Source organism: Cucurbita pepo, chromosome LG11 (assembly GCF_002806865.2).
Source record: "Cucurbita pepo subsp. pepo cultivar mu-cu-16 chromosome LG11, ASM280686v2, whole genome shotgun sequence".
NCBI lineage: Eukaryota > Viridiplantae > Streptophyta > Magnoliopsida > Cucurbitales > Cucurbitaceae > Cucurbita > Cucurbita pepo.
In genome coordinates this window covers 7,223,374-7,250,806 of record NC_036648.1, presented here as the reverse complement: position 1 = coordinate 7,250,806, position 27,433 = coordinate 7,223,374, and the positions used below count along the sequence as shown (strand labels likewise).

General features: G+C 35.9%; 7 protein-coding genes and 3 non-coding genes across 11 annotated transcripts; 7 read left to right on the top strand and 3 right to left on the bottom strand.

Moving 5' to 3' along the window:
• The first annotated feature begins 382 nt into the window (after positions 1–382).
• LOC111804768 (60S ribosomal protein L18-2-like) lies at positions 383–2,695 on the top strand. Its single transcript, XM_023689557.1, has 5 exons — positions 383–496; positions 588–677; positions 1,782–1,910; positions 2,019–2,201; positions 2,382–2,695. The coding sequence occupies exons 1-5, from the start codon at positions 494–496 to the stop codon at positions 2,538–2,540; spliced, it is 564 nt and encodes a 187-aa protein (XP_023545325.1). The 5' UTR covers positions 383–493; the 3' UTR covers positions 2,541–2,695.
• Positions 978–1,070, top strand: LOC111806223. Its single transcript, XR_002816774.1, has one exon. It is a non-coding gene; the product is annotated as a small nucleolar RNA snoR69Y (small nucleolar RNA).
• On the top strand, positions 1,244–1,337 carry LOC111806224. Its single transcript, XR_002816775.1, has one exon. It is a non-coding gene; the product is annotated as a small nucleolar RNA snoR69Y (small nucleolar RNA).
• LOC111806235 lies at positions 1,543–1,624 on the top strand. Its single transcript, XR_002816785.1, has one exon. It is a non-coding gene; the product is annotated as a small nucleolar RNA snoR53Y (small nucleolar RNA).
• Positions 2,696–3,817: 1,122 nt separating the features above from the next.
• On the bottom strand, positions 3,818–5,073 carry LOC111804756 (F-box protein PP2-B15-like). The gene is made up of 3 exons (XM_023689544.1): positions 4,755–5,073; positions 4,552–4,670; positions 3,818–4,463 (listed from the first exon to the last, which is right to left on the bottom strand). The coding sequence occupies exons 1-3, from the start codon at positions 5,025–5,027 to the stop codon at positions 3,974–3,976; spliced, it is 882 nt and encodes a 293-aa protein (XP_023545312.1). The 5' UTR covers positions 5,028–5,073; the 3' UTR covers positions 3,818–3,973.
• A 3,449-nt stretch (positions 5,074–8,522) lies between these two features.
• Positions 8,523–12,008, top strand: LOC111805557 (F-box protein PP2-B15-like). Its single transcript, XM_023690667.1, has 3 exons — positions 8,523–8,640; positions 10,592–10,736; positions 11,441–12,008. The coding sequence occupies exons 1-3, from the start codon at positions 8,524–8,526 to the stop codon at positions 11,989–11,991; spliced, it is 813 nt and encodes a 270-aa protein (XP_023546435.1). The 5' UTR covers position 8,523; the 3' UTR covers positions 11,992–12,008.
• Positions 8,721–9,186, bottom strand: LOC111804778 (ribosomal protein S12, mitochondrial). Its single transcript, XM_023689572.1, has one exon. The coding sequence runs from the start codon at positions 9,119–9,121 to the stop codon at positions 8,744–8,746; it is 378 nt and encodes a 125-aa protein (XP_023545340.1). The 5' UTR covers positions 9,122–9,186; the 3' UTR covers positions 8,721–8,743.
• Positions 9,156–9,790, bottom strand: LOC111804780 (NADH-ubiquinone oxidoreductase chain 3). The gene has a single exon (XM_023689574.1). The coding sequence runs from the start codon at positions 9,528–9,530 to the stop codon at positions 9,174–9,176; it is 357 nt and encodes a 118-aa protein (XP_023545342.1). The 5' UTR covers positions 9,531–9,790; the 3' UTR covers positions 9,156–9,173.
• Positions 12,009–12,964: 956 nt separating the features above from the next.
• On the top strand, positions 12,965–16,751 carry LOC111804759. Of its 2 annotated transcripts, XM_023689547.1 has the most exons (8): positions 12,966–13,350; positions 13,436–13,502; positions 13,736–13,775; positions 13,937–14,069; positions 14,252–14,323; positions 14,964–15,044; positions 16,097–16,158; positions 16,256–16,751. In XM_023689547.1, exons 1-8 carry the CDS (start codon positions 13,069–13,071, stop codon positions 16,314–16,316), a joined length of 798 nt encoding a protein of 265 aa, XP_023545315.1. In that variant the 5' UTR covers positions 12,966–13,068; the 3' UTR covers positions 16,317–16,751. The 2 variants fall into 2 exon arrangements, with proteins under 2 accessions (XP_023545316.1, XP_023545315.1); XM_023689548.1 differs by lacking the exon at positions 14,252–14,323 and having other exon boundaries at positions 12,965–13,350.
• A 1,148-nt stretch (positions 16,752–17,899) lies between these two features.
• Positions 17,900–27,399, top strand: LOC111804705 (phospholipase D zeta 2-like). The gene is made up of 20 exons (XM_023689462.1): positions 17,900–18,243; positions 18,743–18,844; positions 19,220–19,335; positions 19,484–19,625; positions 19,881–20,051; positions 20,282–20,455; positions 20,807–21,049; positions 21,131–21,247; positions 21,601–21,740; positions 21,828–21,977; positions 22,191–22,347; positions 22,422–22,946; positions 23,161–23,271; positions 24,234–24,380; positions 24,491–24,688; positions 25,554–25,655; positions 25,741–25,872; positions 25,983–26,048; positions 26,849–26,910; positions 27,005–27,399. Exons 1-20 carry the CDS (start codon positions 18,028–18,030, stop codon positions 27,252–27,254), a joined length of 3,321 nt encoding a protein of 1,106 aa, XP_023545230.1. The 5' UTR covers positions 17,900–18,027; the 3' UTR covers positions 27,255–27,399.
• The last annotated feature ends 34 nt before the right edge of the window (positions 27,400–27,433 follow it).

The following is a 27,433-nucleotide window of genomic DNA, read 5'->3' as shown; positions in this document are numbered from 1 at the left end:
TTTTATTATTATTTATTTTTAATTAAATCATTGAGATTATGAAAATTGATGAACAATTATACGAGTAATTGTTTATATATATATATATATATATATATATATATAAAATTAAGTCTTGGTATTTTGAATTTCATTTAATTTTAAATTTATTTATTTATATATTTTCCATTAATATTAAATTTTATGGAACACATAATTTATCTAGGTTGAATTTGATTTTTATTAAAATTGGTTAAATAATAATATTTTAACCAATTTATAATTAAATTAGATAGGTTTAAAACCTCCAAATTATATTGTAAATTAGTTAACAATACACGTGTACGGTCAAGATTCAATTTCTGAAGATAGGTTAAACGCGCCGCAGTGGTACATCATTTATGCCCTCGGCTTCCATAAAAAGGGTCTTCAAAAACCCTAGAGCCATTTTCCTCCCCCCAGAGGTCGCCGTCGCCGTCGCAGAAGGGAAGGGTTTTCTCCACCATAAACGACAATGGTCAGTCTTTTTCTCTTTCTCTCTTTACTTCATTTTCTCTGCGTACAATGGCGTAGATCAATGTCTTAGATGCGTTTTCCATTTATTACAGGGGATAGATCTTGTAGCAGGCGGTAAGAGCAAGAAGACCAAGAGGACTGCCCCTAAGTCCGATGATATCTACCTCAAGCTTCTTGTTAAGGTTGGTTTTTTCTAATCGTCATTGGTTCCGCTGTACTCACTTGCTCTTGCATTTTTGTGGCTTTTTCTTAGCGAATGGTGATTAATGCGTATGGTTATTTTAAAATGAATTTGGTTTAACTTAAGATATCGCGAATGGAGAATGGAGTTTCAAATCTAATTTTGTGAGCATCATTTGGAACTTTATCCATTGTTATTTTTGTATTTGTTCTCTGCTCATATTTCGGTTTTTGGTTCTACATTTTTTTAACCTAGTTGTGTTTGAAATGTGGTTGTTTGATAAGAAAGTAAAGGAAATTTCATATGCAGTGATGATATCTGTGTATCCCAGCTCATTATGAGACCTTCCGTAGGTCTAGGAATGAACTAGTTCCACATTTATCTGAGCCCAGGTTTAGAGTTCAGTTTTCTAGTTTAATTTGAACAAGAACCAGGAGATGTCATTAATCATTGTCCATTAATAAACCTTGATTTCAAATTTTTAGTTTTGGAACCTTTTTTGCTCTCATGGAGTCAATGTTTTAGTTCTCATTCACTATATTTTGATTGGTATCCGACTATGTTCTCTTCCGCAATGATGAAATATGTGATACCCAGCTCATTATGAGACTTTTTTTAGGTCAAGGACTGGACTTCATCCACATATTTGTCTGAGCTCAAATTATTCTACTTTTGAAGTTTCTTTCATTTCATCTTGAATTCGGAAGTAAAGTGGATATGAAAAATATGGGTCATGCTTTCATTTCTGCTGTGTCCATTTACTTTTCGAGTCTCTGGCTTCTTTATCTATACATATCTGGAAGGAAGTTTAGACTTTTAATGGTGGACCAAGGCTTCTATCCATTCTGATAGAGAGATGGGTTGTTGTTCCCTGTGATGCTTCATTTTTCAAACCATGCTAATACTGATTACACGATGACTGATCTTCAACTTGTCACTGAGGGAACTAGCCTAGAGTCATAAATTTATTATTTCCAGTAGTGGTGCGTGTTTGTTTGCATATCCAAACTATTTGTAATAACCTTTTTTTTAGAAGCTTAGTAGTTCATTACCCTTATTTGGATTGCTTAAATCATTGGTCTTTAATCTTGTTTACTGAATTCAGCTGTACCGGTTTCTTGTCCGAAGAACTGGAAGCGATTTCAATGCTGTGATCCTGAAGCGCTTGTTCATGAGCAAGGTGAACAAGCCACCAATTTCTCTATCCAGACTTATCAAGTTCACAAAGGGAAAGGTGTGTACTTCTATTTATGCACTACATGTTCTTAATATTTTGATTTCAGCCTTTCAGGAGTGTGTTATTTTCGATTGTCTAAATTCTCTGGTGATTAACATGGTATAGGAAGATAAAATTGCCGTCATTGTGGGAACTGTGACCGACGACATTCGCGTTTATGAAGTTCCAGCTTTGAAAGTAACAGCCTTGAGGTTTACTGAGACCGCAAGGGCAAGGATTGAGAAGGCAGGTGGTGAGTGCTTGACATTCGACCAGCTTGCTCTGAGGGCTCCTCTTGGCCAGAATACGGTACGATTACAAGTCCCATTTACTTTCTCTCACTCTCGAACACAACCTCTGATATGCAAAAGCAACTGTGTGCTTGGTATTTTATCAGTTCATGTTCATCTTAGAAGCCACCTGCATGTTGAACATTATGCACAAATGCTTGGATTCATGCTTAATCTTCTGTTAATTTTGCTTTCAAAGGTTCTTCTTCGTGGACCGAAGAATTCCCGTGAAGCCGTGAAGCACTTTGGTCCGGCTCCTGGTGTTCCTCACAGCCACACGAAACCATACGTGAGGGCGAAGGGAAGGAAGTTTGAGAGAGCAAGAGGAAAAAGAAACAGCAGGGGATACAGAGTTTAATTTCAGCATATGTTCGACCCTTTTTGTGAGACAAAAAATTCATGTTTTGCTAGACTTGCAGAGATATTATTATGAGACTCAGTTATGTCTTAGTACAAGTTTTCATTATTATAAAACCTTAATCGTATTCAGTGATAGATCTTGTTTAAATACTTTATTTTCTCTCTCTTGATTTTCATTGGATGATTTTATGAACGTCATTACACTTTTAATTTGACTAAAAAAATAAGTAGCGATTCAAGACTTGTAGGATAGAATTTGATAGACTAAGAACTAAATTCTGTGGATGATTTGAGATGAAGATTAAAATTTGTTGTTGAAAGCATGAGTTAATGAGCACGATTGGTTATTTTATTTTGCATTTTACGGGCGGTTTTTTTGTTATGCAATTTATCACTCTACTATGTGTGATGATTAGAGGTGTGCAAACTAACTGTTAATCGTGAACTTGTCTCGATTGATGAGTGTATACATATTTTGTTACTGTTAATCGTGAACTTGTCTCGATTGACGAGTGTATACATATTTTGTTTGGAGCTAGATATGATATGGTGTCATTCTCGAATGAATGATGATTGTACAATATATGGGCTACCAAAGAGTCACCAGCTAGCCTTTTCCAATAAACTTATTTCGATAGTCTACGAGTTATTATTGATAGGGTTTAAGTGATCTTCAACTATTCCTGGGTGGATAATGACAATGGTCCGCATGGGTATGTAATGACAATGATTTTCAACTTTCTTGATAGTGATGATATTGGGGGATCAAATAGAGATTACCCAACTAATTTATGATAAAGAATTTGTCCAAATTAACCATGTTCATATGGTAAGATGAGCTATGAGTAAGAACTATGGTAAAACGAGCATGGATTAAGTAGAGAATCAAACCATCCTTTTAGAATTATAGTTGACTTCTTATCCATTAAACTACACTCCGTTCAATCATATGCATACTTCATATACTAGACCTATACCGTTATGTCTTGTGGATATCGTATTCACACCAAAATACCATAATAGATTAAATATAAAATACCATAATAGATTAAATATAAACTGGTTTACTAGAATTAAATTTCTATATACAATATAGTTATTGCCCCCACCCACTTCTACTTAATTTAATTAATTATTTCAAATGAATGACTTAATAGACTACTAATTTCATCTCTCTCCGGAGACTTTTCCGATACTTTCATCATCCATCCAGGTAAGTTGACTCAACATAATTATTTTATACATCTAACGTATATTTTTTATATTACACCATCATTAAATAAATAAATATACGTGGATTTCAAATAGAATTCATCTTGATTAAGACATTAGCTGCCTCACGTAAGACATCGTAAATTTTTAACGAACAAAAGAATTAATTAACTAGTGTTGTATCCATCGAGCAACGGTATGCTCGGATTGACGTGTTGGTTAATGTTTAGGCCGAATTTGAATGGCTTGAACAACAAGTCCAGATTTGAGCTGAAAGCCTTTGGTCTCCAAGAAGCTCATGGTGAGGTGTTCATCGTCTTCTCCGGTGAAGAACTCTCCCAATTCAATCTCCGACCACCCATCTTCTCTCTGTCGGACATCCCTAATTCCGTTGCTATCAAAATTGTCTCCCAAATCAGCAGCGAATAGCTTTATGGCTCTCTCCCTCCGATTCCCATAAAACAGAGACTCCATTTTAAGGTTGCTCTGTTCCTTGCGGCGCAGCCAAACAGAGCCTTGGGAGCTCTGCAACGCATCCCCCAATTGAACACAAACTTGGGCTGGCATCAAATCCAACCCATACCCTTTCTCTGAAATCTTCACCACAAGATATGCTCCGTACAATGTGTTCGGAGACAGCCGTCCTGTTCTTGTTCTTCCATGGATTTCCACCCAGCTTGACGCTCTGAGCTCTGCAACTTCTGCAAATCTGGAAAATGGATTTTGTTTTTAATTATTATGTTGTAATTTTATGGCAAATTTGGAGGCGACCCATTGAAATTAATTATGATTAATACCTTGATTGAGGATCGGATTTCCAGCTCCAACAGAGTGGATCGGAGCTCCATGTGATCGCCAGCTCTCTTGCTGACAATGTATAACAGATCTTCCCGGAAAATCTCTCCAACTCAAAGCTCTGCAATACCATTTGATTATTCGAATTATTATTCTATTTCGGATTAGTTACGAAATGGAAGACGGAATTATTTTGTTTATTTACCTTTTTTCCGCCGTCGATTAGGATCGGAGAACAGAGTCGGAAGAAAGCTTCTCTCTTCGAACAGAGTGGCGATTCGCCGGAGATATCAGAGGCAGCCACGATTTCGGCGTAGTTTTTAGGCAAAAATCTGCTCCAAACGACATCGGATTCCGCCGCTGATCGAAACATCGACGAGACGAGGGACAATTTCCCGGCGTCGGTGGGAGTCGTGAGTGACAGAATCGCCGAAACACAGTCCTCCGGCAACACTCCGATGCTCGAAATTCCGGCCATTTTTTTGTTCACAGTCAGAAAAATCCAATATCTCTTTCTCACTCTAGTTTCTCTCTCTTGGATTTGTATGGAAATGAATTTGGCGATTGGGTTTATATAAAACACTTTCTCTCTCTAGTTTCTCTCTCCTACTCATACTTTTTGACGTACTTCATTTGGCACGTGTGAGGTTAGATTTTAACGAATAATAATAATAATAATAGTATATTAATATGAAATAAAAATAATGATAAACTTAATTTTATACTTATCGTCCGATGTGTAAGGAGAGTGGCTGTGGGGTCCACCCGAACGCGTTGATTAAAAAAATATAATAAAAAATAATAAGGTCTTGTTTGGCTGCATGCTAATGGAAAACCGGTAACGGGAAATGTCGGTCAAAACGTTGACCGTTGATTTTTTTCCCTTTTTAATTAAACTTTAATCTTGTCTGGGGGCCAATTGTAATTTAACGGAAACTGACGGCTGGGTCAATGGTCAAATACTGGAGTCTTGACTAAATGCACCCACTCGCAACCAAAGGGTTTTTTCTCTTTAAAAAATAAATAATAATTACATTTAATCAATATGAACATAACTCACCTGAACTGCCCACTCGTACCAAGTAAGGGTGTAGCAACTATGTGTCTCTTGTCCAAGGCGTGTTATCTATGACTGTATGTTGTCTATGGCCACATGCATGTTTCAAACCCCTTTTACATGCTTTCATTTCAGATAATCTTTTATTATTTTATGTTATGTTAATATAAACTTGTATATAGTCGTTCACCAAAATCATGTCTAGGGCTAAAATGTACAATAGGGGATATGACTAGCTGTCACTTCTTCCTACTCGAATTATATGCTATCAATGTCATTATTGGTGCCTACTTGCTTTTTGCTTATAACATTCCTTTCTTTCAAATTGCTTTTAACATATTTTCTCGCTCACGTTTTTCAAAACATTTATCTCAAATGTGATTCGAGGCTCGAGCATACACTAACATTGTCTGTGAAGTATAAATTTTCCACGTTGATTTGTTCACTGGTTTAGAACAAGTGTCACACAATCGTTGTTTCGCTGTCATAAAAGTGCAATTGTGACACTCTAAATTCAGTATTATTTGATTTTGACGTCTGAAATAGGACTTTATGGTTCTTTCTACTTCGACCTTCATTTGATTTTGACGGTCGATGTCAACTTATGGTCCTTTGCGTTTCTCGATAGTGATTTGAAAACAAAAATTTAAAAAAATTGGAGTCGAGTAATATAGTAATAAATAATTTAAGAAATTATATGTAAATAGTGAATTTCTAACTGTTATTAATTAATTTATGGAAGTGTATTATGGTATAAATTTTATATAATTATTATTTTCCACTATTATATCGTGTTACGTTTTAAATGTTTTTAATTCTAATTTAAAAAATAAGAAACAAATTTTTTATTTGCATACAAAACAAATCCTTGAATTATCTAAGAAAGAGTATTTAAAAAAAAAATTATTATTATTATTATTATTATTATTATTACTTTTCCAATCGTTATTCTAGATTTAAAAATTATCATTTTTTTAACCTGAAAAATTAAATTTTAAATTAAAATTCGTTATTAAAATTATCATTTTTTTTTTAATACGGTGTCTTCGACGTTCAAACTTTTAACTTTTTGATCCATAATATAATATTTAAATCAATTTATTTAAAAAAAAAATTTAATATTTATTTTTAAATAACTTTCTTAAAAATAAAAAATAAAAAATAAAATAAAATATATTACTGATAAAACATGACATTGACCATAAATATTAAATTCATTCTAAATATTATAGAGGAAGAGACTTAGCCATCAAAAAAATGTATAGTTATTGAAATGTCTTTTTTAAATAAAAAAATGTATTATTTATTATTATTATTATTATTATTATTATTATGATGAGAGATCCCGATTCATACGTGCACAAGAAGCCAACCTTTATTATTAATCAAATAATCAAATAAATGATGGTATATAAAATTTTACAGTTCAGTAATTAAACTTATTTTAGTGTAGAAAATAGGGTTAATTATCTTATCTTTTAAATGCGGAGATCAAACGTGACCAAAATGAACGTAGATTAACAATAATTAACATGTATTACCTTCCTTATGGTCGGAAATTCAAATTAGTTACCTCCATTCGTTGTACTAAAAAAACATGAAGTGGGACATGGGATAGCAAACCTCTGATCATGAAAAGACGTCACTATTACGAGAACAAGTTAGATATTATTTGCATTGTTTGTCTCGAAATAGTGAAATTAATCTACGTTTATAGTGTAAACACCTATTATCGAAAAGTGAGAAAATTTCAAGACAATTTGTAATTACTAGAGATGTCTACGGAGTGGGACAAGAACGGGGAAGTCTTCTCCATACCCGCTAAATTTTTCATTTATTTTTGCAGCGATCGGGTTACACACCCGTAATTTTTTCCGTTTATTATTCTTTAAAAAAATAGTTATATTAAAATTTTCATTTTTAAATATCATGTTTATTTAAAAACGATAAAAAAAATCATATTAAATTAATATATTTCATATACAATCCGTTGTACCAACATAATTTTTAAAAATTCAAAATTTAATATTATAACAATAGTCTATACCGGTTAAAACGACACATAAATATTAATATTTAATATATATTATATTATACTATGTTATCTTTCACAAATATATTTATATTTAATGGGATGAAAGCGGGGATAGGGACGTATAATCTCGTTCTCGGGCCCATTTATCTAACGAAAAAAATGTTCCCCACTTCCTTCCTATTCTCCATCTCAACGGGGAATTTTTCTCCCTTCATCTCGGACCTGCAAGTAAAACGGACATTTCTAGTTATAACGATTAAAAAAAAAAACATTTTGAAAAATTAAAATATGTCGGTTATTATTATTATTATTATTATTTTAATTGACTTTTTGAATTTTCAAATAATTGAAATTAGAGTTCAAAAAGTGAAAGAGGGGTGGTCAGTTTTGGGTACTAACTATGGAAATTGCATAGGAAACTCTCCAATCACTATTCATTTAATATTCATCACTTTTTTATTTTATTTTATTTAATAAAATTATCCAATTTTACACGTGCCTAAATAAATAAATAAATAAACAATTTAAATATTTATTTAATATCTTTTTATTTTTAGTAATATTTAGAAATGGTCTCTTTTAAAAAATATTTTTAATTTTTTAAAAGGGAGCAATTTGATGGTATTTTTATTAATTTATTTGATATAATAAATTAAACTAAAATTTAGATTAAATAATAAAAGGGTTCTAAATTCCACGCCGCCCATTTTATTAAAACAACTGCGATTAATCTAATCCTTTTCCTTAAGCAGGCTTTAAATTCTTAAACAAACAAGAGAGAGAAAGAAGAGAGAGAGAGAGAGAGGAAGTGATTCTATATAAACCCAATACCCAAATTTCTTTTCTTGCAGACCCAATTAAGGATAAGATTGGATCAAAAAAATGGCCGGAGTTTCGAGCATCGGAGTGTTGCCGGAGGACTGTATTTCGGCGATTTTGTCACTCACAACTCCCTCCGACGCCGGGAAATTGTCCCTCGTCTCGTCGACGTTCCGATCNGTAAGGGCACCGTATAGTTCGATTCTATTTTGGGGCGTAACATTGTGGTTGTTCCCTTTCCCTCGACTGCCCGAGAAAAAGAAGTGAAAGAGGCATCTTCCATTCATATCGATTTAGGTTTTTCTGCACCATATTTAGATCTTCCTCTTCTTCGATCCGGAATTCCCAGCAAATCCTTGACTCCTCGAATACAATGGGATTTCACACCTGGCGAATCTTTCACTCTACCTCCTCTTATTAAGACCATAGAATGTTCCTGCAAATTATGACCTTCGCCCGGAATGTGAGCAAATATATCATGTCGATTGCTCAACCGTACTTTGGCTATCTTACGTGGAGCTGAATTAGGTTTTTTCGGTGTTCTCGTTGAAAGACGGGGGCGTACTCCTTGCTTCTGGGGACATTGATCCGAAGCTCGAGTACGGTCCGTGCGCCGTTTTTCTTCTCTACCATGACGAATCAATTGATTTAATGTGGGCATCGCTCTTTCCTTTGTCCTTCCCCCCTCTTTTTGCCCTCTCACTAGTTAGTGATTACTCCCGATCCAAAGCACCCCTTTTCCATTCATAGAGAAATCCAATCGTCAAAATAAATAAAAAGGCCATCATGGACCAAGATCCAAACAGATCAATCTTGTTGAGAGGTACTGCCCAAGGAAAAGAAAAGGTGACTTCCGGATCAAGGATAATAAATAAAATGGAAACAAGATAAAATCGTATATCGAAACGACTTCTGGCATCACCGGAAGGATCGAAACCACATTCATAGGCCGACAATTTTTCTGGATAGGTTGAACTATTGGAAGCAAATGGAAAAGGAAGACCGAGTGGGATCAAAGAAACTAGCAGACTGATCACTAAATAGATACAAATAGGTGCAAATTCTGACATCACCACAGCCCACTTGTTGGTTCTTTCGCTCCTTGATCGCGGAGCGGCATACCGAAAAAGAAAAGAAGAAGAAGAAGAAGAAGAAAAAGCCCATTACGAAACCTTCACTATCAAGTTCAAGATAATGAAAGAAATTACAATGAGAAATTTAGCCGGATGAAGATCAGAAAAAAGCAGCACTCAAACGAGGCGGGAGATCCATGTGAAGCAGACCTACAATCCGATAAGGAGAGATTCAATCAACCTCAGAGAGGAAAACTAGGGATCTTTCTTTTCTCAGATTCAGGGTAAGATGTTTTGTGTGTAATGGTCTTTCTGAGCAAAAACTTCCTAAAGCAAAGGAGGATGTTTTATGGGTAATCAGCTATGTATATTACACAGAATTTGGCATAATTCCCCATTGCAACAATTCCTTAAAAAAAATCGTTTTAAAAAATTCCTTTAGAGAAAATCCTTTTAAAACAATTCCTTTTAGATTTTGAATAAAAAGACTAAAAGAACGCGATAATATGCTTTATTTCCCCACTCGCCTCGCCGATTCCACCCAATCAAGGGTGGGGCATACATCCGCTCGCATAACCACTAACTCTGCGGAAAGGGCACACAATGGATTGTGGCCGACTTGCAGTGATCCATTTTTGTCTCGGGTGAGATGGACCAAAGTCTCAGAGGTCGGGAGTTGTAATAAGGGTGCCCAGACATAGTATCCTTTCTGAGAGGCCAATGTGACTAAGAGAAAGAAGCCGAAAGCCCTACTCACTGAGAGTTGTGATCCCAAGAGAAGGTGTAAACGGTTCTATACCCTAAAGGGGGACAGCTCATGATGTTCATATCGATCTATTATGCGCCTCTGCATCTAGCATTGGGTAGACCTCATACAATAACTGTCCTAGCTCTACCGTATCTTTTGTTTCATTTCTTCTGGAACAATCACAAACACTTTTTTGATTATGGATCTACTACCAGAAACTCAATGCGTAATCTTAGCATTCAATGTGTATTCCTGAATAATCTCATTTTTCAATTATTCAACCATTTCATTTTACCAAGTTCAATGTTAGGCGGAATCCGACGTCGTTTGGAGCAGATTTTTGCCTAAAAACTATGCTGAAATCGTGGCCGCCTCTGATATCTCCGGCGAATTGTCACTCTGTTCGAAGAGAGAAGCTTTCTTCCGACTCTGTTCTTCGATCCTTATCGACGGCGGTAAAAAGGTAAAGAAACAAAATGATTTCGTCTTCCATTTCGTAATTAATCCGAAATAAAATAATAATTCGAATAATGNCGGGAGTTGTAATAAGGGTGCCCAGACATAGTATCCTTTCTGAGAGGCCAATGTGACTAAGAGAAAGAAGCCGAAAGCCCTACTCACTGAGAGTTGTGATCCCAAGAGAAGGTGTAAACGGTTCTATACCCTAAAGGGGGACAGCTCATGATGTTCATATCGATCTATTATGCGCCTCTGCATCTAGCATTGGGTAGACCTCATACAATAACTGTCCTAGCTCTACCGTATCTTTTGTTTCATTTCTTCTGGAACAATCACAAACACTTTTTTGATTATGGATCTACTACCAGAAACTCAATGCGTAATCTTAGCATTCAATGTGTATTCCTGAATAATCTCATTTTTCAATTATTCAACCATTTCATTTTACCAAGTTCAATGTTAGTCAGATTAGTCAACATTTCTATGTTTCGATGCAACAACAAGATGTTATTTGTAACAAGTAGTTTTGTTGGTTGGTTAATTGGTCACATTTTATTCATGAAATGGGTTGGATTGATATTAGTCTGGATACAGCAAAATAATTCTATTAGATCTAATAAGTACCTTGTGTCAGAATTCAGAAATTCTATGGCTCGAATCTTTAGTATTCTCTTATTTATTACCTGTGTCTACTATTTAGGCAGAATACCGTCACCCATTCTTACTAAGAAACTGAAAGAAACGGAGGGGACTAAACAGGAACANGCAGAAGTTGCAGAGCTCAGAGCGTCAAGCTGGGTGGAAATCCATGGAAGAACAAGAACAGGACGGCTGTCTCCGAACACATTGTACGGAGCATATCTTGTGGTGAAGATTTCAGAGAAAGGGTATGGGTTGGATTTGATGCCAGCCCAAGTTTGTGTTCAATTGGGGGATGCGTTGCAGAGCTCCCAAGGCTCTGTTTGGCTGCGCCGCAAGGAACAGAGCAACCTTAAAATGGAGTCTCTGTTTTATGGGAATCGGAGGGAGAGAGCCATAAAGCTATTCGCTGCTGATTTGGGAGACAATTTTGATAGCAACGGAATTAGGGATGTCCGACAGAGAGAAGATGGGTGGTCGGAGATTGAATTGGGAGAGTTCTTCACCGGAGAAGACGATGAACACCTCACCATGAGCTTCTTGGAGACCAAAGGCTTTCAGCTCAAATCTGGACTTATTGTTCAAGCCATTCAAATCCGGCCTAAACATTAACCAACACGTCAATCCCAACATACCGTTGCTCGATGGATACGACACTAGTTAATTAATTCTTTTGTTCGTGACATGAGACAGCTAACGTCTTAATCAAATTGAATTCTATTTGAAATCCACGTATATTCATTTATTTAATGATCATGTAATGTAAAAAATATACTTTAGATGTATAAAATAATTATGTTGAGTCAACTTACTTGGATGGATGATGAAAGTATGGGGAAAGAGATAGAAATTGATAGTCTATTAAGTCAACTATTTAAAAATAATTAATTAAATTAAGTTGGGGTAGTTGAGACAAATGTATTGTATATAGAAATTTAATTTTGGTAGACTAGCTTATATTTAACCTACTATGGTATGCTCGTGTGAATCCGATCTCCACTAGACATAACTATATAGTTTTAGTACATGAAAGTGGATAAATTTTTTAGTCCATCAATAAGCATGCATTGCACGTTGATGGTGAAAAGACAAGCCATTATCTCGACAATAATAGGTGAAGTTAGTATTTGCAACTGTAATAGCCCGACCCTATAGCTAGTAGATATTATTTGCTTTTGTCTGTTACGTATCGTCGTAATAGTCCAATCCCACCATTAGTAGATACTGTTTGTCTTAGCTAATTATGTATCGTCGTAACCGTCCAAGTCTACCGTTAATAGATATTGTCAGTTTTAGCCCGTTAAATATCATCGTCAGCCTCACGATTTTAAAACATGTCTATCAGGGAGAGGTTTTTGCACGTTTATAAGGAATGCTTCATTCCCTTCTCAAATAGATGTCGGATCTCACAAAACCACCTCTTGTGGGGCCAGTGTCTTTAACCTCTAGTACTATTTGTAACAATGTAAGTTGACAGCTAGCACATATTGTCCTCTTACCAACTTTCCCTCAAAATTTTAAAACAGTTAACAGATTTACAAGAAATGGTTGAAAAAAAAATCTTCACTCGTTTTGGCGCCTTATCTTCATCATCTGAGAAATGGACGGTGCAGAGCCATCGTCTCCAAATTCTCACAAGCACTCCCTTGCTGAGCACAATCTTCTTCAACTTCATCGCGTTCTTCATCAATGGCTGCAATTTCCAATCTCAAACCCTCCATTTCCATGTCCCGTTCGTTTCACATATCTTTCACCGCGCCTTCTTTGCCAAATTCAACTAAACCCCTCGAAAATCTCCACTCTCCGACCTCGTTTCCAATGAAAATCAAGCTCAATCACGTTCCTCCATTATCATTATCTAGAAGATTGTTCGTTCCTTCCGTCTCTGGAATTTGGGACGCCCTAACAGGGGGAAACAACCCTCGCGACGCTGTTACTGCTATTCGACGCGGAATGCTTCTCTTCAGAGAGGTAAATTTTTCTTTCAACTCACGTAATAATGCTTCGTTTATCAGAATTTTCGATTTGAATACGTGTAAATTTTGTTGGTTTTAAGGGCGATGTTTCAGGATCTTTAGCAGAATTCGATAAGGCAATCGAGTTGGATCCTCGTCAAAAGGCATGTAGGTTCCTACACCTCGCGGCGATGTTAGTAGTTTAGTTTGAATATTCAAATTGATTTTGTGAGATTAACTATCAACCAGTTTGTTTATAAATTAAGTTCTGAATGGTAACGAATAGAGATATCTTGCTTTAGAGATAATTGGATGATGAGGAGTTAGGGTTAGGGATTTATTCTTAATTCTTAGCAGTGCATTGTTTAACTAATATGGATTTTCTTTATGGTTGCTATCAGATCTTTGGCAAAGAGGGCTTTCACTTTACTATCTTGATAGGTACTGATCTGCCCCAATTTTCCTTTTATGCTACATTTATGATAGGAAGAAATGCAGAAGTTTTGAGTTAAACTAGAATCTGCTGAGTTATGCATTGGTATGAATGAATTCATGTAAATTTGGATGAATATGAATAGTTGAAGTAGGAATTCCATTTTTAGATTTGACGAGGGAGCCGAGCAGTTCCGACTAGATGTTGCACAAAATCCGAACGACACAGAGGAATCTATTTGGTGCTTTGTTTGTGAAGCTCAATTGTATGGAGTTGATGAAGCAAGAAGGCGATTTCTTGAGGTAAGCTAATATTTATGAGATGATAAAAGCAGGGATGAAATATTGCTATATGATTATAAGAGTAACTTAGTGAGTTTGAGATGAATTATGAGAGTTCGTGTTCTTGAGTTAAGCACCTCTTTCATAATCATTATAGCAAACTCATCCTAAATCATGTTTGGAAGTTTGAATCATGGGTTTAGGTAGGTAGAGATCCACGACCAGTCATGAGGGAAGCTTATAATATGTTTAAAGATGGTGGCCATCCTGAGAAAGTATGAAACTTCTCTCTATTTTCCTCTATCTTCAATTCTTCTTTTCAGTCATTTGATCATTACAACTTCCATGTTCAATTGGGGTTTCTGGTTTTTTCAAATGTATGCTTCTTTTTTTTAAATGATTTTCGATAAAGTTGACAAACCCTCTCTTAATTTGTAACAGCTCAAGCCCAACGCTAGCAGATATTGTCCTCTTTGGGTTTTCCCCTCAAGGTTTTTACACCGGGCTGTGCGTGGGCTTAGGCTGTTACAAATGGTATCAGAGCTAGATACCGGGCGGTGTGCCAGCGAGGACTCTGGACACCGAAGGGGGAGTGGATTGTGAGATCCCACATCGATTGGAGAGAGGAACGAGTGTCAGTGAGACGCTAGACCTCGAAGGGAGTGGATTGTGAGATCCCACGTCGGTTAGAGAGGGGAATGAAGCACCCTATTGTAAGGGTGTGGAAATCTCCCCTACAGACATGTTTTAAAAACCTTGAGGAGAAGCCCAAAAGGGAAAGTCCAAAGATGACAATATCTACTAGTAGTGGGCTTGGGCCGTTGCATAATTACCTTTCCAATGCACCATTTTGTTACCTGTGTTGTTGAAGTTTCTAGCTTATGATCTGACTGAAGAGTTGTTTTTACTCCATAGCTTGTTGCTGCCTTCTCAAGTGGCCGCGAGAATGAATACTTTTATGCTTCTCTATATGCTGGGCTTTATCACGAAGCAGAGGTTTGGTTAAAAGACTTCCAACTTTTTTTTTTTTACCTTTTTGCTAACTATCCCTGCAACCTATTGTTTATTAGTCTCTGAAAAGTCAATAATACCCTGAATTTTTATATTCTTGTCTTTTTTCCTTGTCCACAACTATACTACTCAGGCCTTTCTTTGATAGCTACAGAACTAGGATCAAGCATTTTGTTTCTATTTTTGATAGCCGGGATGTTGGACCCCCATTTTTGGATTGTGTTTATGGTCTATCTCACTTATCTCACTAGTTTTAAGAGAAACTTTGTGAGATCCCACATCGGTTGGGGAGGGGAACGAAGCATTCCTTATGAGGGTGTGGAAACCTCTATCTAGTAGACGTGTTTTTTAAAATCGTGAGGCTAACGACAATATGTAACGGGCCAAAGCAGATAATATCTACTAGTGGGGGCTTGGGCTATTACAAATGGTATCAGAGTCATACACTGGACGGTATGCAATGAGGACGTTGGGCCCCTAAGGGGGTGGATTGTGAGATCCCATATCGGTTGGAAAGGGGAATGAAGCATGTCTTACAAGGGTGTAGAAACCTCTCCCTAGTAGACGCATTTTAAAACTGTGAGACCGACGACAATACGTTACAAAACGGACAATATCTACTAGCGGTGGACTTGGGCTGGTCATCAAGCATTTTAAGTTATTAAATTGGAACTTATAACTTTAAAAGATATCTCCAAACATGTCTCTACACCAGTAGAAGTTCAACTTTTAAACTGCGGCGGTTGCAATTTCTCATCAAACAAAAGGTCTATTTTTAGAACTAGTTTGATACCCATTTTGCTACATTAAACTCAATCAAGAAAAGCACACTCATCCATGGCTATGAGGAGATGAGATGACACAAACATAAAACGTGATCCCGTGTAATATTTCTGTTAATATGAGTATAACTCAGCAGTAATTAACATATATTCCTTCCTTAGAGGTCGGAGGTTTAAATTCTCACATTCTTGTAGTATTTTTATCGTGCAAGAGCTGGAAATATTTTTTCAGGGATTATATTTTCATTTGTGCAGAAAAAACTGGATGCTGCCAAACAGCATATAGTTGCAGCTTGCCAGTCTCCATATGGACAGAGGTTTGAATCCACCATACATAGTTCCTTTGAAATCCATGCTTTTTTGTGCAACCAATCATTAAGTTCAATTGATTAGCGATGCCTCTCCTCTTTTCAGGTCTGATGATTACATGGCCGCTCTTGCCAAAGTTCACTGTCTCTGTCGAAACTGGAGTTGAAGTTAGTACAATTTTCAGCCAATTGCTTTGATGCCATATTCTACAATTTCTCTCTTTTCCTTCCTGCGTTCACTCTAGCTTTTTAGATCCGAATTCAAATTCGAACGATATCATATGAGGATGCCTGAACCAAATTGGTTCGGATAGTAATCTATCCATTTCAAGTGGGTTGAAAAAAAAAAAAAAAGTGCATTTTGGTCTTTTTTTTTCGTTGAATCCAGCATGAGAGTGGAGAGGATTCAAGCTTCGGATCTCTTAGTCAAAATTATATATTTTAACTAGTTGATTTATATTCGACTCGACTCTAACTTGTTATGAGAGTGAGTAAGATTCAAGTCCTCGATCTCTTCGTCAAGAATATATGTCTTAATTAGTTGACTTATATTCAAGCCGGTTGTTTTTTGGTATGGAAGTGTGAAAGATTCAAGTCTCAAATTTCTTAGCCAAGTATATATGTTTTAGCTAATTGATCTATGCTCGAGTTGACTCTATTTGGTTGTAGGAGTGTGAAAAATTCAAATCTCAGATCTCTTACCAAAGAATATATATCTTAACTAGTTAACCTATGCTCGAGTAGGTTCTATTAGTTGTGGGAGTGTGAAGAATATATGTCTTAACTAGCTGGCCTACGTTCGAGTCGGTTCTATTTAGTTGCGGGAGTGTGAAAAATTCAAATTTTTAGTTAATTGATTTACGCTTGAGTTGGCTTTACTGGTTGTTCGAGTGTTAATATATATATATATATTATTTATTACATGAAGTCCTTTTCACATTATAATTGCCCCAATTGGAACCAAACATACATCCATTTGGCATATTCTTGGTAGGTAGCACAAAAGGTTGGATATTCTTTGAGTTATTCCCCCTGGCTAATCAGGGCACCACTCTGTCACTTGTGGGCTTGTGAAGTTACCATTTTGCCCTCCACCAATCTTCATTTGCAACTCAAAAAGAAATAATAATAATAATAATAATAATCCATATTTATGAGTTAATTATTTATTTATTTTTTTGTTAAGTTAAATCATGAACTAATTAAATGAATTAATATTTTTGTACGCTCAAAAATAAAAAAAATGCGTTTATACTAAAATTAATTATTTTGAAGCATAAAACTAAATAAAAACACTTGAAAAAGATAATAAATTTTTTTAAAAATTTTTTAATTACAATTTTTTTTTTCTCGAAGTATAAACATATTAGAATTTTGGATATAAATTCAAACTTGGAAGGTGTGGTAGTGACTTGAAACTGTTTGGCGTTATACACGTCTCAGTTTCATTTCGGGTCATTATTATTATACTATTCGAGATTCCGATTTTCGTCTAACATTTTAATGAAATTTTAACCCGAACGTAAGGATAATTTTGAAATATTACGAAGGGTCCCGAGTAATATTGTAATATATACTTATTTATTTATTTTTGTTGAAATTTAGCATATATAAACACACACAATTCGAAGGGTAATTTAGTCATTTTACATTTTGGCGTAGAATTTTCTTTTTTTCCCTTGAACACTACCTATACGTTATAAATAACTAACTTTTTGTGGTTTTTGGCGTTTCAAGTTACCTCCAAAAAGAAAACCATACGACGAACTGCTCATCTTTTCAATTTCAAAATTCACTTCAGTCAATTGGTTGCAAGAATTTCACTTCTGGCGACGTTTTCCTTCATGAACTCTCTGTAATTTACTTCGTTGATTTGATATGTCGACGGAGAAATTGATTTCCAGTGGTACAACTCCGTCGGAAGCAGAGCCGCCGAGGTTGGCTTCATCGTCGCATTCGTTCCGGCAATGTGGAGAACCAGCTAGGGTTTTTGAGGAGCTGCCGATTGCTTCCATTGTATCGGTTTCACGGCCGGATACTGGAGATATCAGTCCCTTGCTGTTGTCTTACACTATTGAAATTCAATACAAACAGGTATTGAACTTATCTGTTTATCTTTCTCCGCAGTCCTGTTTGCTTTTGTTTTGCGGTGTATTCAGACGATTTTAGGCGAAGATGTGGAAGATTGATTTGTTAGATGTTTTTGTTTGTTAATGTGAAATTTTAATGCGTTCAACTATGAAACAGAACATGGAAAGAAAATTTGATGAGTGCCTGTTTATGAGAAAGAGAAGAATTACTGTGTTTAAGTCTTCTATTTGAAAATTTCCGAAATGATTGGTAGAGATATAGTAATTAACTAATATTTTATCATTTATGTGTCTTATACATTCTTGAATTTTAAAAGTGTCGGTAGGATCTTCCAACTATGTTAAATAGATTTCGAACTTACTTGACATTAATTACAATTTACGAACTTGCACAAAATTGTGTCTAACATAATCTCGTTGAGTTGACCTTTCAATTTTGTGCTCAATAGATTTGTGACACCATTGTGAAAAATTGATGCTGACATTCAGTTCACTGTTAACAGTTTAAATGGAGCTTAGTGAAGAAAGCCTCGCAAGTTCTATATTTACATTTTGCGCTGAAGAGACGTGCATTTATTGAAGAACTTCACGAGAAACAAGAGCAGGTTTGGCTTACCTGGCATATTTCAAATCATCTTCTATCCATAACATTTCTGCTCCATTAGCCTTATCCAGAATGAGCCTGGTTAGTTTAGGTCCACTTTTCTAATAACAATAATAATAAAAAACTGTTTTGAGGTCTTAGTTAAATTTAAAGAACAACAAAATTTTTTAAACTACCTGTTTTCAATTTTATGGATATTTAAACAGTGATTTAAAAGTAGAATACAGAATGCCGAAAATTCTCAGCAATAAGTTTGATAATAGAAAAACAAAATTAAAACTGTTATGAACAAGGGCCATGTGAAACTTGGATCCTCTTTAGTTTTGTTTGTCATAAATTTTTTGTTTTGATTGGTCCTGTCATGTTTTCATACAAGGTTAAAGAATGGCTTCACAACTTGGGAATAGTAGACCATACAGCTGCAGTCCATCATGATGACGAGTCTGATGATGGGTTATTTCCTTTGCATGATGAACAAACAACAAAAAACAGGTAACTAATAAAAAGGGATTATGCATTATACCAAATTAATCATTTTATATTATGGTCGATATTGTGCGTCATATTCTTTCTTTTGGGGTGTAAGAACTGAGAAGGGAGTTATTGATGCTTTCGAAAATTGATCTTTTAAAATGTACAGGAATGTTCCTTCTGTTGCTGCTTTACCCATCATTAAGCCAGCAATGGGAGGACAGCGGTCCATTTCAGACAAGGCAAAGCTAGCAATGCAGGGTTACTTAAATCACTTCTTTGGGAACTTGGATATTGTAAATACTCGTGAGGTGAGTGTAAAATTTTCTTGAAACATCTGCTTCTTTTAGAAAGACCAGTAACTTTGATCAAAGAAATAAATAACACATTGTCTCGTTTAGTTTTGGTGTACTTTGATATCAATGAAATTAAATTCTAACTCCCCTATCCTTCTGACGAAGTAGGAAAATGTATGAGTGATTGTTTGAAGGTTTCTGAGATCAATTTTGTCGTGTTGCACCCCTACACCTCCTCAGTTTCTCTAATTAAGTAATCTTGGAAAGCAGGTCTGCAAATTTTTAGAAGTCTCGAAGATGTCATTTGTAAGAGAACACGGTCCGAAGTTGAAAGAAGGTTACCTAATGGTGAAGCATTTGAAACAGCTGACAGGATCTGATTCTAGTATAAAATGTTTTGCATGTCATTGGTGCAGTTGCTGCGTGTACAATTGGAAAAAGGTTTGTTTATTTAACTCATGTGATGCTTTTGATCGAATTTAAATTTCATAATGACGAGTTAGTTCCTGTTACTGTTGACTGCTTTAGAAGAAAATTATTTTTATTTATATTCTAGCAGTGGGTTTTTGACTCATTGTAACAATTATGAATTGCATATAACTGCAACATGTCCTCTTCTTTTTTCAATGACCAATACGGTGGTTTTTTTGACAACCCCTGATGACAAACAGGTTTGGGCTGTTTTGAAACCAGGTTTCTTGGCCTTGGTTGCTGATCCCATGGACACTAAACTCCTCGATATAATTGTTTTTGATGTTCTACAAACATTACAAGAGAAGGAGGGATCCCAAGCATGCTTAGCATATCATGTCAAGGAGCGCAATCCTTTACGTTATTCATTTAAGGTGCGTTTTTTCTTCTTTTTGCTCTTCTTATTTCCAATTTCAAGATTTGCAGTAATTCAACTCATCTTTTGTACTTCGTCCTGTTCTATGTAATTTCTTTACACAACTTGTTTATTACCAAAACAATTTTCTGCAAGGTCAAGTTGAGCTGAAATCTTCATTTGAGGTTATGAAATTGAACTTGTCTGGCAATGCTGGTTAAGGAATTCAGATATTTATTTCCTCGTCTTAAAATCTTCAACATTGATTTCTTTATGATTGGATATTACGTCTCATGAATAGTTAATAATTTGAGGAAGAGATTCATGTGCCACGTTCAAATTTAATGACAATTCAGAATGTTGTGAAAAGGTTAGAGGCGGAAATGGAAATCTGAGGTTCAGAACCACAAGTACCGCCAAAGTCAAAAAATGGGTCTCAGCAATTAATGATGCTGGGTTTAGATCCAAAGATGGCTGGTGCCACCCTCATCGCTTTGGTTCTTTTGCTCCTCAGAGAGGTTTGAGTGATGATGAAAGCCAAGCTCAGTGGTTCATAGATGGCCGGGCAGCTTTTGAAGCAATCGCTTGCTCTATTGAGGCTGCAAAATCTGAGGTTCTATAGCCCACATAAAAAACGAAACAACATGCTTGTCAAATCTCATTGTTAACTTAAGTTGTCTAACATTCTTTGCAGATATTCATAACTGGTTGGTGGCTTTGCCCTGAGCTTTATATGCGACGTCCTTTTCACAATCATTCTTCTTCACGGCTTGATGCATTGCTGGAAACAAAGGCAAAAGAAGGTGTCAAGGTGTTTAAGCAATTCCCAATATCCGTGTGAACTAACAGTTTATTTTAAAATACTGGATTTTGTTGCATTGTTAGGCATTAACTGAGTTTGAATATTTTGCTGATGTCGTAGAATGCAATAAAATTTGCTTAAAGCCTTAAACTTTTGATCGTCTCTTCATGAAGTTCTAGTACTAGAAGTTATGTATGTGCATATTACTCTAGCTATTATTTGGTTTCACTTTGGATCTTTATGGTCTGCACAGCCTCCAATTTTTGTCTGAGTAGTTTACCCATACATTATTATTATTATTATGATACATTTCCTAGAACTCATCATGAATTTATTTTCACTTTGAAACTCATGTTTTGCAGATTTACATCTTAATGTATAAAGAGGTCCCTATTGCTCTGAAAATTAACAGTAGGTATAGTAAGAAGAGGCTTCTAAATATTCATGAGAATATTAAGGTACTACGTTCTCCTGATCATATGTCAACTGGGATTTACTATTGGTAAGCATTATGTAGATTATGTTTAAATTTGTTATATTTTACTTCTGTTTTCAAACAATTCATCACCGTTCCATGGCATAATGACAGGTCACATCATGAAAAACTTGTCATCGTTGATCACCACATTTGCTTCATTGGAGGTTTGGATTTGTGCTTTGGCCGCTATGATACAATGGAACATAAAGTGAGTGATTTCCCTCCTTATACATGGCCAGGAAAGGACTATTACAATCCAAGGTAGCTATTATTCTTCACGAATAAAATGAGAACTAGTAATCAATTTAAAATATCACCATTTTCTATTCTTGTGTTCTCAAGCATGCATATGCCTGCTTGAATAGAAGAGATATTCATGAACTTCTAAAAAAATATTCAGTTTTTCCTTCTTTCGAAGTATACTTTGTTTTTAGGGAACTTCTATAAAATATTTTCCCACCTTGCTTGTGTTAGAGAATCTGAACCAAATTCTTGGGAAGACACAATGAGTGATGAATTGGAGCGGGAGAAGTGTCCTCGAATGCCATGGCATGATGTTCACTGTGCTCTTTGGGGATCTCCATGCCGTGATATTGCTCGTCACTTTGTTCAGAGGTGGAACCATGCCAAGGTCAATCTTGTAACACATACATGTGTTTTCAATTTTAATTTTTTCCTTTCTAACATGTCAAAGAATTATTCTAGAGAGATAAAGCCCCAAATGAAGAAAAAATACCTCTATTAATGCCTCAACATGACATGGTCCTTCCACATTACATGGGAAGAAGCACGGAGTTGAGTTTCAAAAGTAAAGGCTCAGAGCAAGATCATCAAAAGCAGAACACGGAAGATTTCTTTTTCTCCTCATCACCACAGGAAGATATTCCATTACTTATGCCTCAGGAAGTTGGTGGACTTCCAGATTCTAACATGGAAAGACATAGTCAAATGAACAAGCAAATGGAGATACAAAGTAGTGCTATGGATTCTTTCCAGGCATACAATGTTGAATCATTGACCCAATATGAACAAGCAAATGGATTGTTCGATGAATTTGGATTTTTGGATGAGTTTGGTGATTTTGGTCTTTCGAGGGAAGCTACTACTGCTGATACTCCGCCATATATGAAAACTTCAGATGATTGGTTGGAAACCGAACATGAAAGCAATCATGTTGTTGCTGTAAACGAGGTCAAAGAAATCGGTCCTCTTACTACCACCAATTGTCAGGTTACCTATACTTCTCATATTCTGTATTAATGACAATTAAGATTCTTAAGTTTGAGCATTAAAAGACATTTTTCTTCTTGTAAACCGTAATAGACACCTTAAAATTTTCCCAAGACGTGCAGATCTATCTATGAGTACAATGACGTTTACACATATTCGTCTTAATTAAGAATATTATGTATGCACTCATGGATATGTCTGCTGGTGATTTTAGGTAATAAGAAGTGTCAGCCAGTGGTCAGCAGGAACAAGCAAACCAGAAGCAAGCATCCATGCTGCTTATTGTTCTGCCATTCAAGAGGCAAAACACTTCATCTACATTGAGGTAACAAGCTTAGTCGTGNTTTTTTTTTTTTTTTTTTTTTTTTGGGACACTATTTAGAAGGAAAAAAATTATTCTCTTCAAAGAATCATTTACCATCACGAGAATCCTAAAAAAGAAAGAGCTAGTTATCACACCAAAGGAAACTAATCTGCTAATGTAACTAGGCCTTTAGGTTATAATGTTACGTTACCGGTAATACAATTCACATTAGGATATTTACAATTACAAAAAGGGGAAAAATGGAGTGATAAAAGAAGCAAAATATTGGCTGCATGTAATAGTGGAACAGAATGAGTGCACGGTTTGCACTTGCTTCTCTACCTGTTATTTAGCCAATCAGGAATCCATTTCTTTCTTATTCTCTCTTATTCTTGAACTGTACTCACTTATTCTTTATTCTGGAACAGTACCGAGTAGATATTGCCCTTTTTTGACTTTTCCTTTCGAATTTTTCCTCAAGGTTTTTAAAACGTGTCTGCTAGGGAGAGGTTTCCACACCCTTATAAAGAATGTTTCGTTCTCCTCCCCAACCGATGTGGGATCTCACAATCCACTCCCTTTCGGGGCCCAGCGTCCTTGCTGGCACACCACCTCGTGTCCACCCCCCTTTAGAGCTCAGCCTCCTCGCTGGCACATTGCCCAGTGTCTGGCTCTAATACCATTTGTAATAGCCCAAGCCCACCGTTAAGCGGATGTTGTCCTCTTTGGGTTTTCCCTTTCGGGCTTCTCCTTAGATTTTTTTAAAATGCGTCTGCTAGGGAGAGGTTTGCACACTCTTATAAATAATGCTTCGTTCTCCTTCCCAACCGATGTGGGATTGAGTCAGCTACAATTTTTTTTACTGATGTGGTTTTTTACTTTGATGAATGAGCTCGACAAAGATAAATAACTAATCGTCATTTCTGTCAATGTGTCATTAAATGAGATGATGAATGAGTTTTACCCTCTTGTTTTACTTCCAGAACCAGTTTTTCATATCAGGTTTATCGGGGGATGAGACCATCCACAATCGGGTTCTGGAAGCACTATACCAACGTATATGGCTGGCTCATAAAGAAAAACAATGTTTTAGAGTTATTATTGTTTTACCACTCTTACCTGGATTTCAGGTACATATTTGTATATTTCATTTTTTTTAAATCTAAATTTCTAGCTCTTTCTACTGTCTTTTATATGGCTTCATGGAGTCTATGCTCCCTGTCCCTTTTGCATCCATCAGGGTGGTGTAGATGATAATGGTGCTGCAACTGTTCGAGCCTTGATGCATTGGCAGTATCGAACAATTAGTTGGGAAAAAACTTCGATATTGTACCGTCTCAATCTTTTACTGGGTTCTAAAACACAGGATTATATCTTGTTTTGTGGCCTCCGATCATATGGCAGGCTTTTTGATGGTGGTCCAATTGCCACTAGTCAGGTACTTTTATCTTCCTCTTATTTATTTCATAACTTTTATTATTCGTTAGTGCTTACCCTCGTGGATCCGGATTTTAATAACATCAGATGTGCTTTACGAAATAATATATATATATATATATATATATATATACATATATATATTGTCTGTATTGTTTGTGAGATCCCACGTCGGTTGGAGAAGGGAATGAAACATTCTTTATAAAGGTGTGAAAACCTCTCCTTAGCAGACATGTTTTAAAACCTTGAGAGAAGTCCGAATGAGAAATGTAATGGCCCAGGCCCACTGCTAGCAGATATTATCCTCTTTGGACTTTTCAGACACCAAGCGATGTGCCAGCGAGGAGGCTAAACCCCTAAAGGGGATGGACATAAGGCGATGTACCAGCAAGGACACTGGGCCCCGAAAAGTGATGGTTTTGGTGGGGTTCCACATCGATTGGAGAAAGGAACGAGTGCCAGCGATAATGTTGAGCCCTAAAGGGGGTGGATTGTGAGATCCTATATCGGTTGGGGGGAGAACAAACACCCTTTATAAGGGTGTTGAAACCTCTTCCTAGCAGACACGTTTTAAAAACCTTGAGGGAAAGCCCGAAAGAGAAAACAAACCAAAAGAAGATAATATCTACTAGTGGTGGGTTTGGGCTGGGCGGCTACATAGTCTCAATTTTGGTAAGAAATTTTTTTTATATAGGCCACATATCTTGCATAGAAAAGCGAAAAAAGTTGGTCATTAAAAGCTGTGGCATTTGTTCAACTGCTACTAAAAATCAAAACAAAATGTTTTAATAATATCAAAAGTTCAAGCTGTTTAAAAACGAAATCAATTTGACCTTGTAATGAACTACCTGTTTTTCATTTTTCAGGTGTATGTGCACAGCAAATTAATGATAATCGATGATTGCATTACCTTTATTGGTTCCTCCAACATTAACGACAGAAGTTTACTTGGATCCAGAGATTCTGAGGTGCATCATTGTTAGCTGTATAAATTTTTGAAGTATATTGCTCGTCTATGTACTCATTCTTATCACCATATTCCCACTACTGCAGATTGGGGTGATCATCGAGGATAAAGAGTTTGTTGATTCATATATGAATGGAAAGCCATGGAAGGCTGGAAAATTCGCTCATAGTCTACGATGCTCCTTGTGGTGTGAGCACCTTGGTCTTCATCTCGGAGAGGTTTGTCTAATTCATACTATATTAGTAGTTGTCTCAGAAACTTCCAATCATTACAAATATTTTCCATTTTACTTGAAGACCGTACAAATTCAACTTATATTATATGGCAGGTCAGTCAAATCCTTGATCCTATAGTCGAAGCAACGTACAAAGATTTATGGATAGCTACGGCAAAGGTGAGAGTAACTAGTTTTGTATAATAATAGATATCATCAACATTCTCGTTTTTTTAATTGTTTTTGTTGTCTTTTTTCATGAAAAAAGAACATAAAAATGTATGATAATCATTTATTTATTATGTGTTTTTAAAATTTTCTTCATAATTTAAAAAACAGTTCTGAAAAATGAAAAATGAGAATTTGAAATCGTTACTAAATGCTATTGGATGATGAAAGTCCTACATCGGCTAATTTAGGGAATGATCATGGGTTTATAATCAAAGAATATTCTCTCCATTGGTACGAGGCCTTTTGGGAAGCCCAAAACAAAGCCATGAGAGCGTATGCTCAAAATGGACAATATCATACCATTGTGGAGATCCGTTATTCCTAACATGGTATCAGAGTCATGCCAATAGATTGGTAAATTCTCAAATGTCGAACAAAGGACTCCAAAAGAAAATGAGTCGAGCCTCCTCGAAGGTATAGTAAAAAATGACTAAGACTCCAAAAGAAAAAGGAGTCGAGGGGAGGGAGGTGTTGGATGATGAAAGTCCCACATCGGCTAATTTAGGGAATGATCATGAGTTTATAATCAAAGAATACTCTCTCCATTGGTACGAGGCCTTTTGGAGAAACCCAAAACAAAGCCATGAAAGCTTATACTTGAAGTGAACAATATCATACCATTGTGGAGAGTCGTGTTTGTTTAACTAATGCTTCTATTTTCCTAAACAAAAACAAGGAAACGTGAAATAATAACCTTTACGATGTCTCCAATACTATGATATTGAAAATTTGCTATGAATTTAATGCAGGAAAACACAGCAATATATGAAGATGTCTTTTCTTGCATCCCCAACGACAACATAAACTCAAGGTAACCAAACAACTACGTATCATCATCGTCTTTAACATTTTTCGTTAAAAGTTTTTTCATCTTTTTTGTTCATAATGTATTCTGCCAAATTCAGATCATCTTTACGCCAAAGTTTGGCCGATTTGAAGTGCAAACTCGATCATAACACACTAGATTTAGGAATAGCTGCTGAGAAGATAGAAAACCATGAAAATGGGGAAGTAAAGATGATAGATCCAATGGAGAAACTGAAGTGTATTAGAGGACATCTGGTCTGTTTTCCATTGAAGTTCTTGTGGCAAGAAGATCTCAGACCAGGCTTCATTGAGAGTGAGTTTTATGCTGCCCCTCAAGTTTTTCATTGATATATATATATATGTCTGTATGTATATATATATATGTATGTATACTATGCATGATCACAAGATCACACAGTTGAAGATCGAACTATCGACTTTTGGAATGATAATCTGGAATGATAATCTGTGGGTAAATAATATGTACATAACCATTCTTTTCCCATCATTTTATGCCCCTTGTAGTA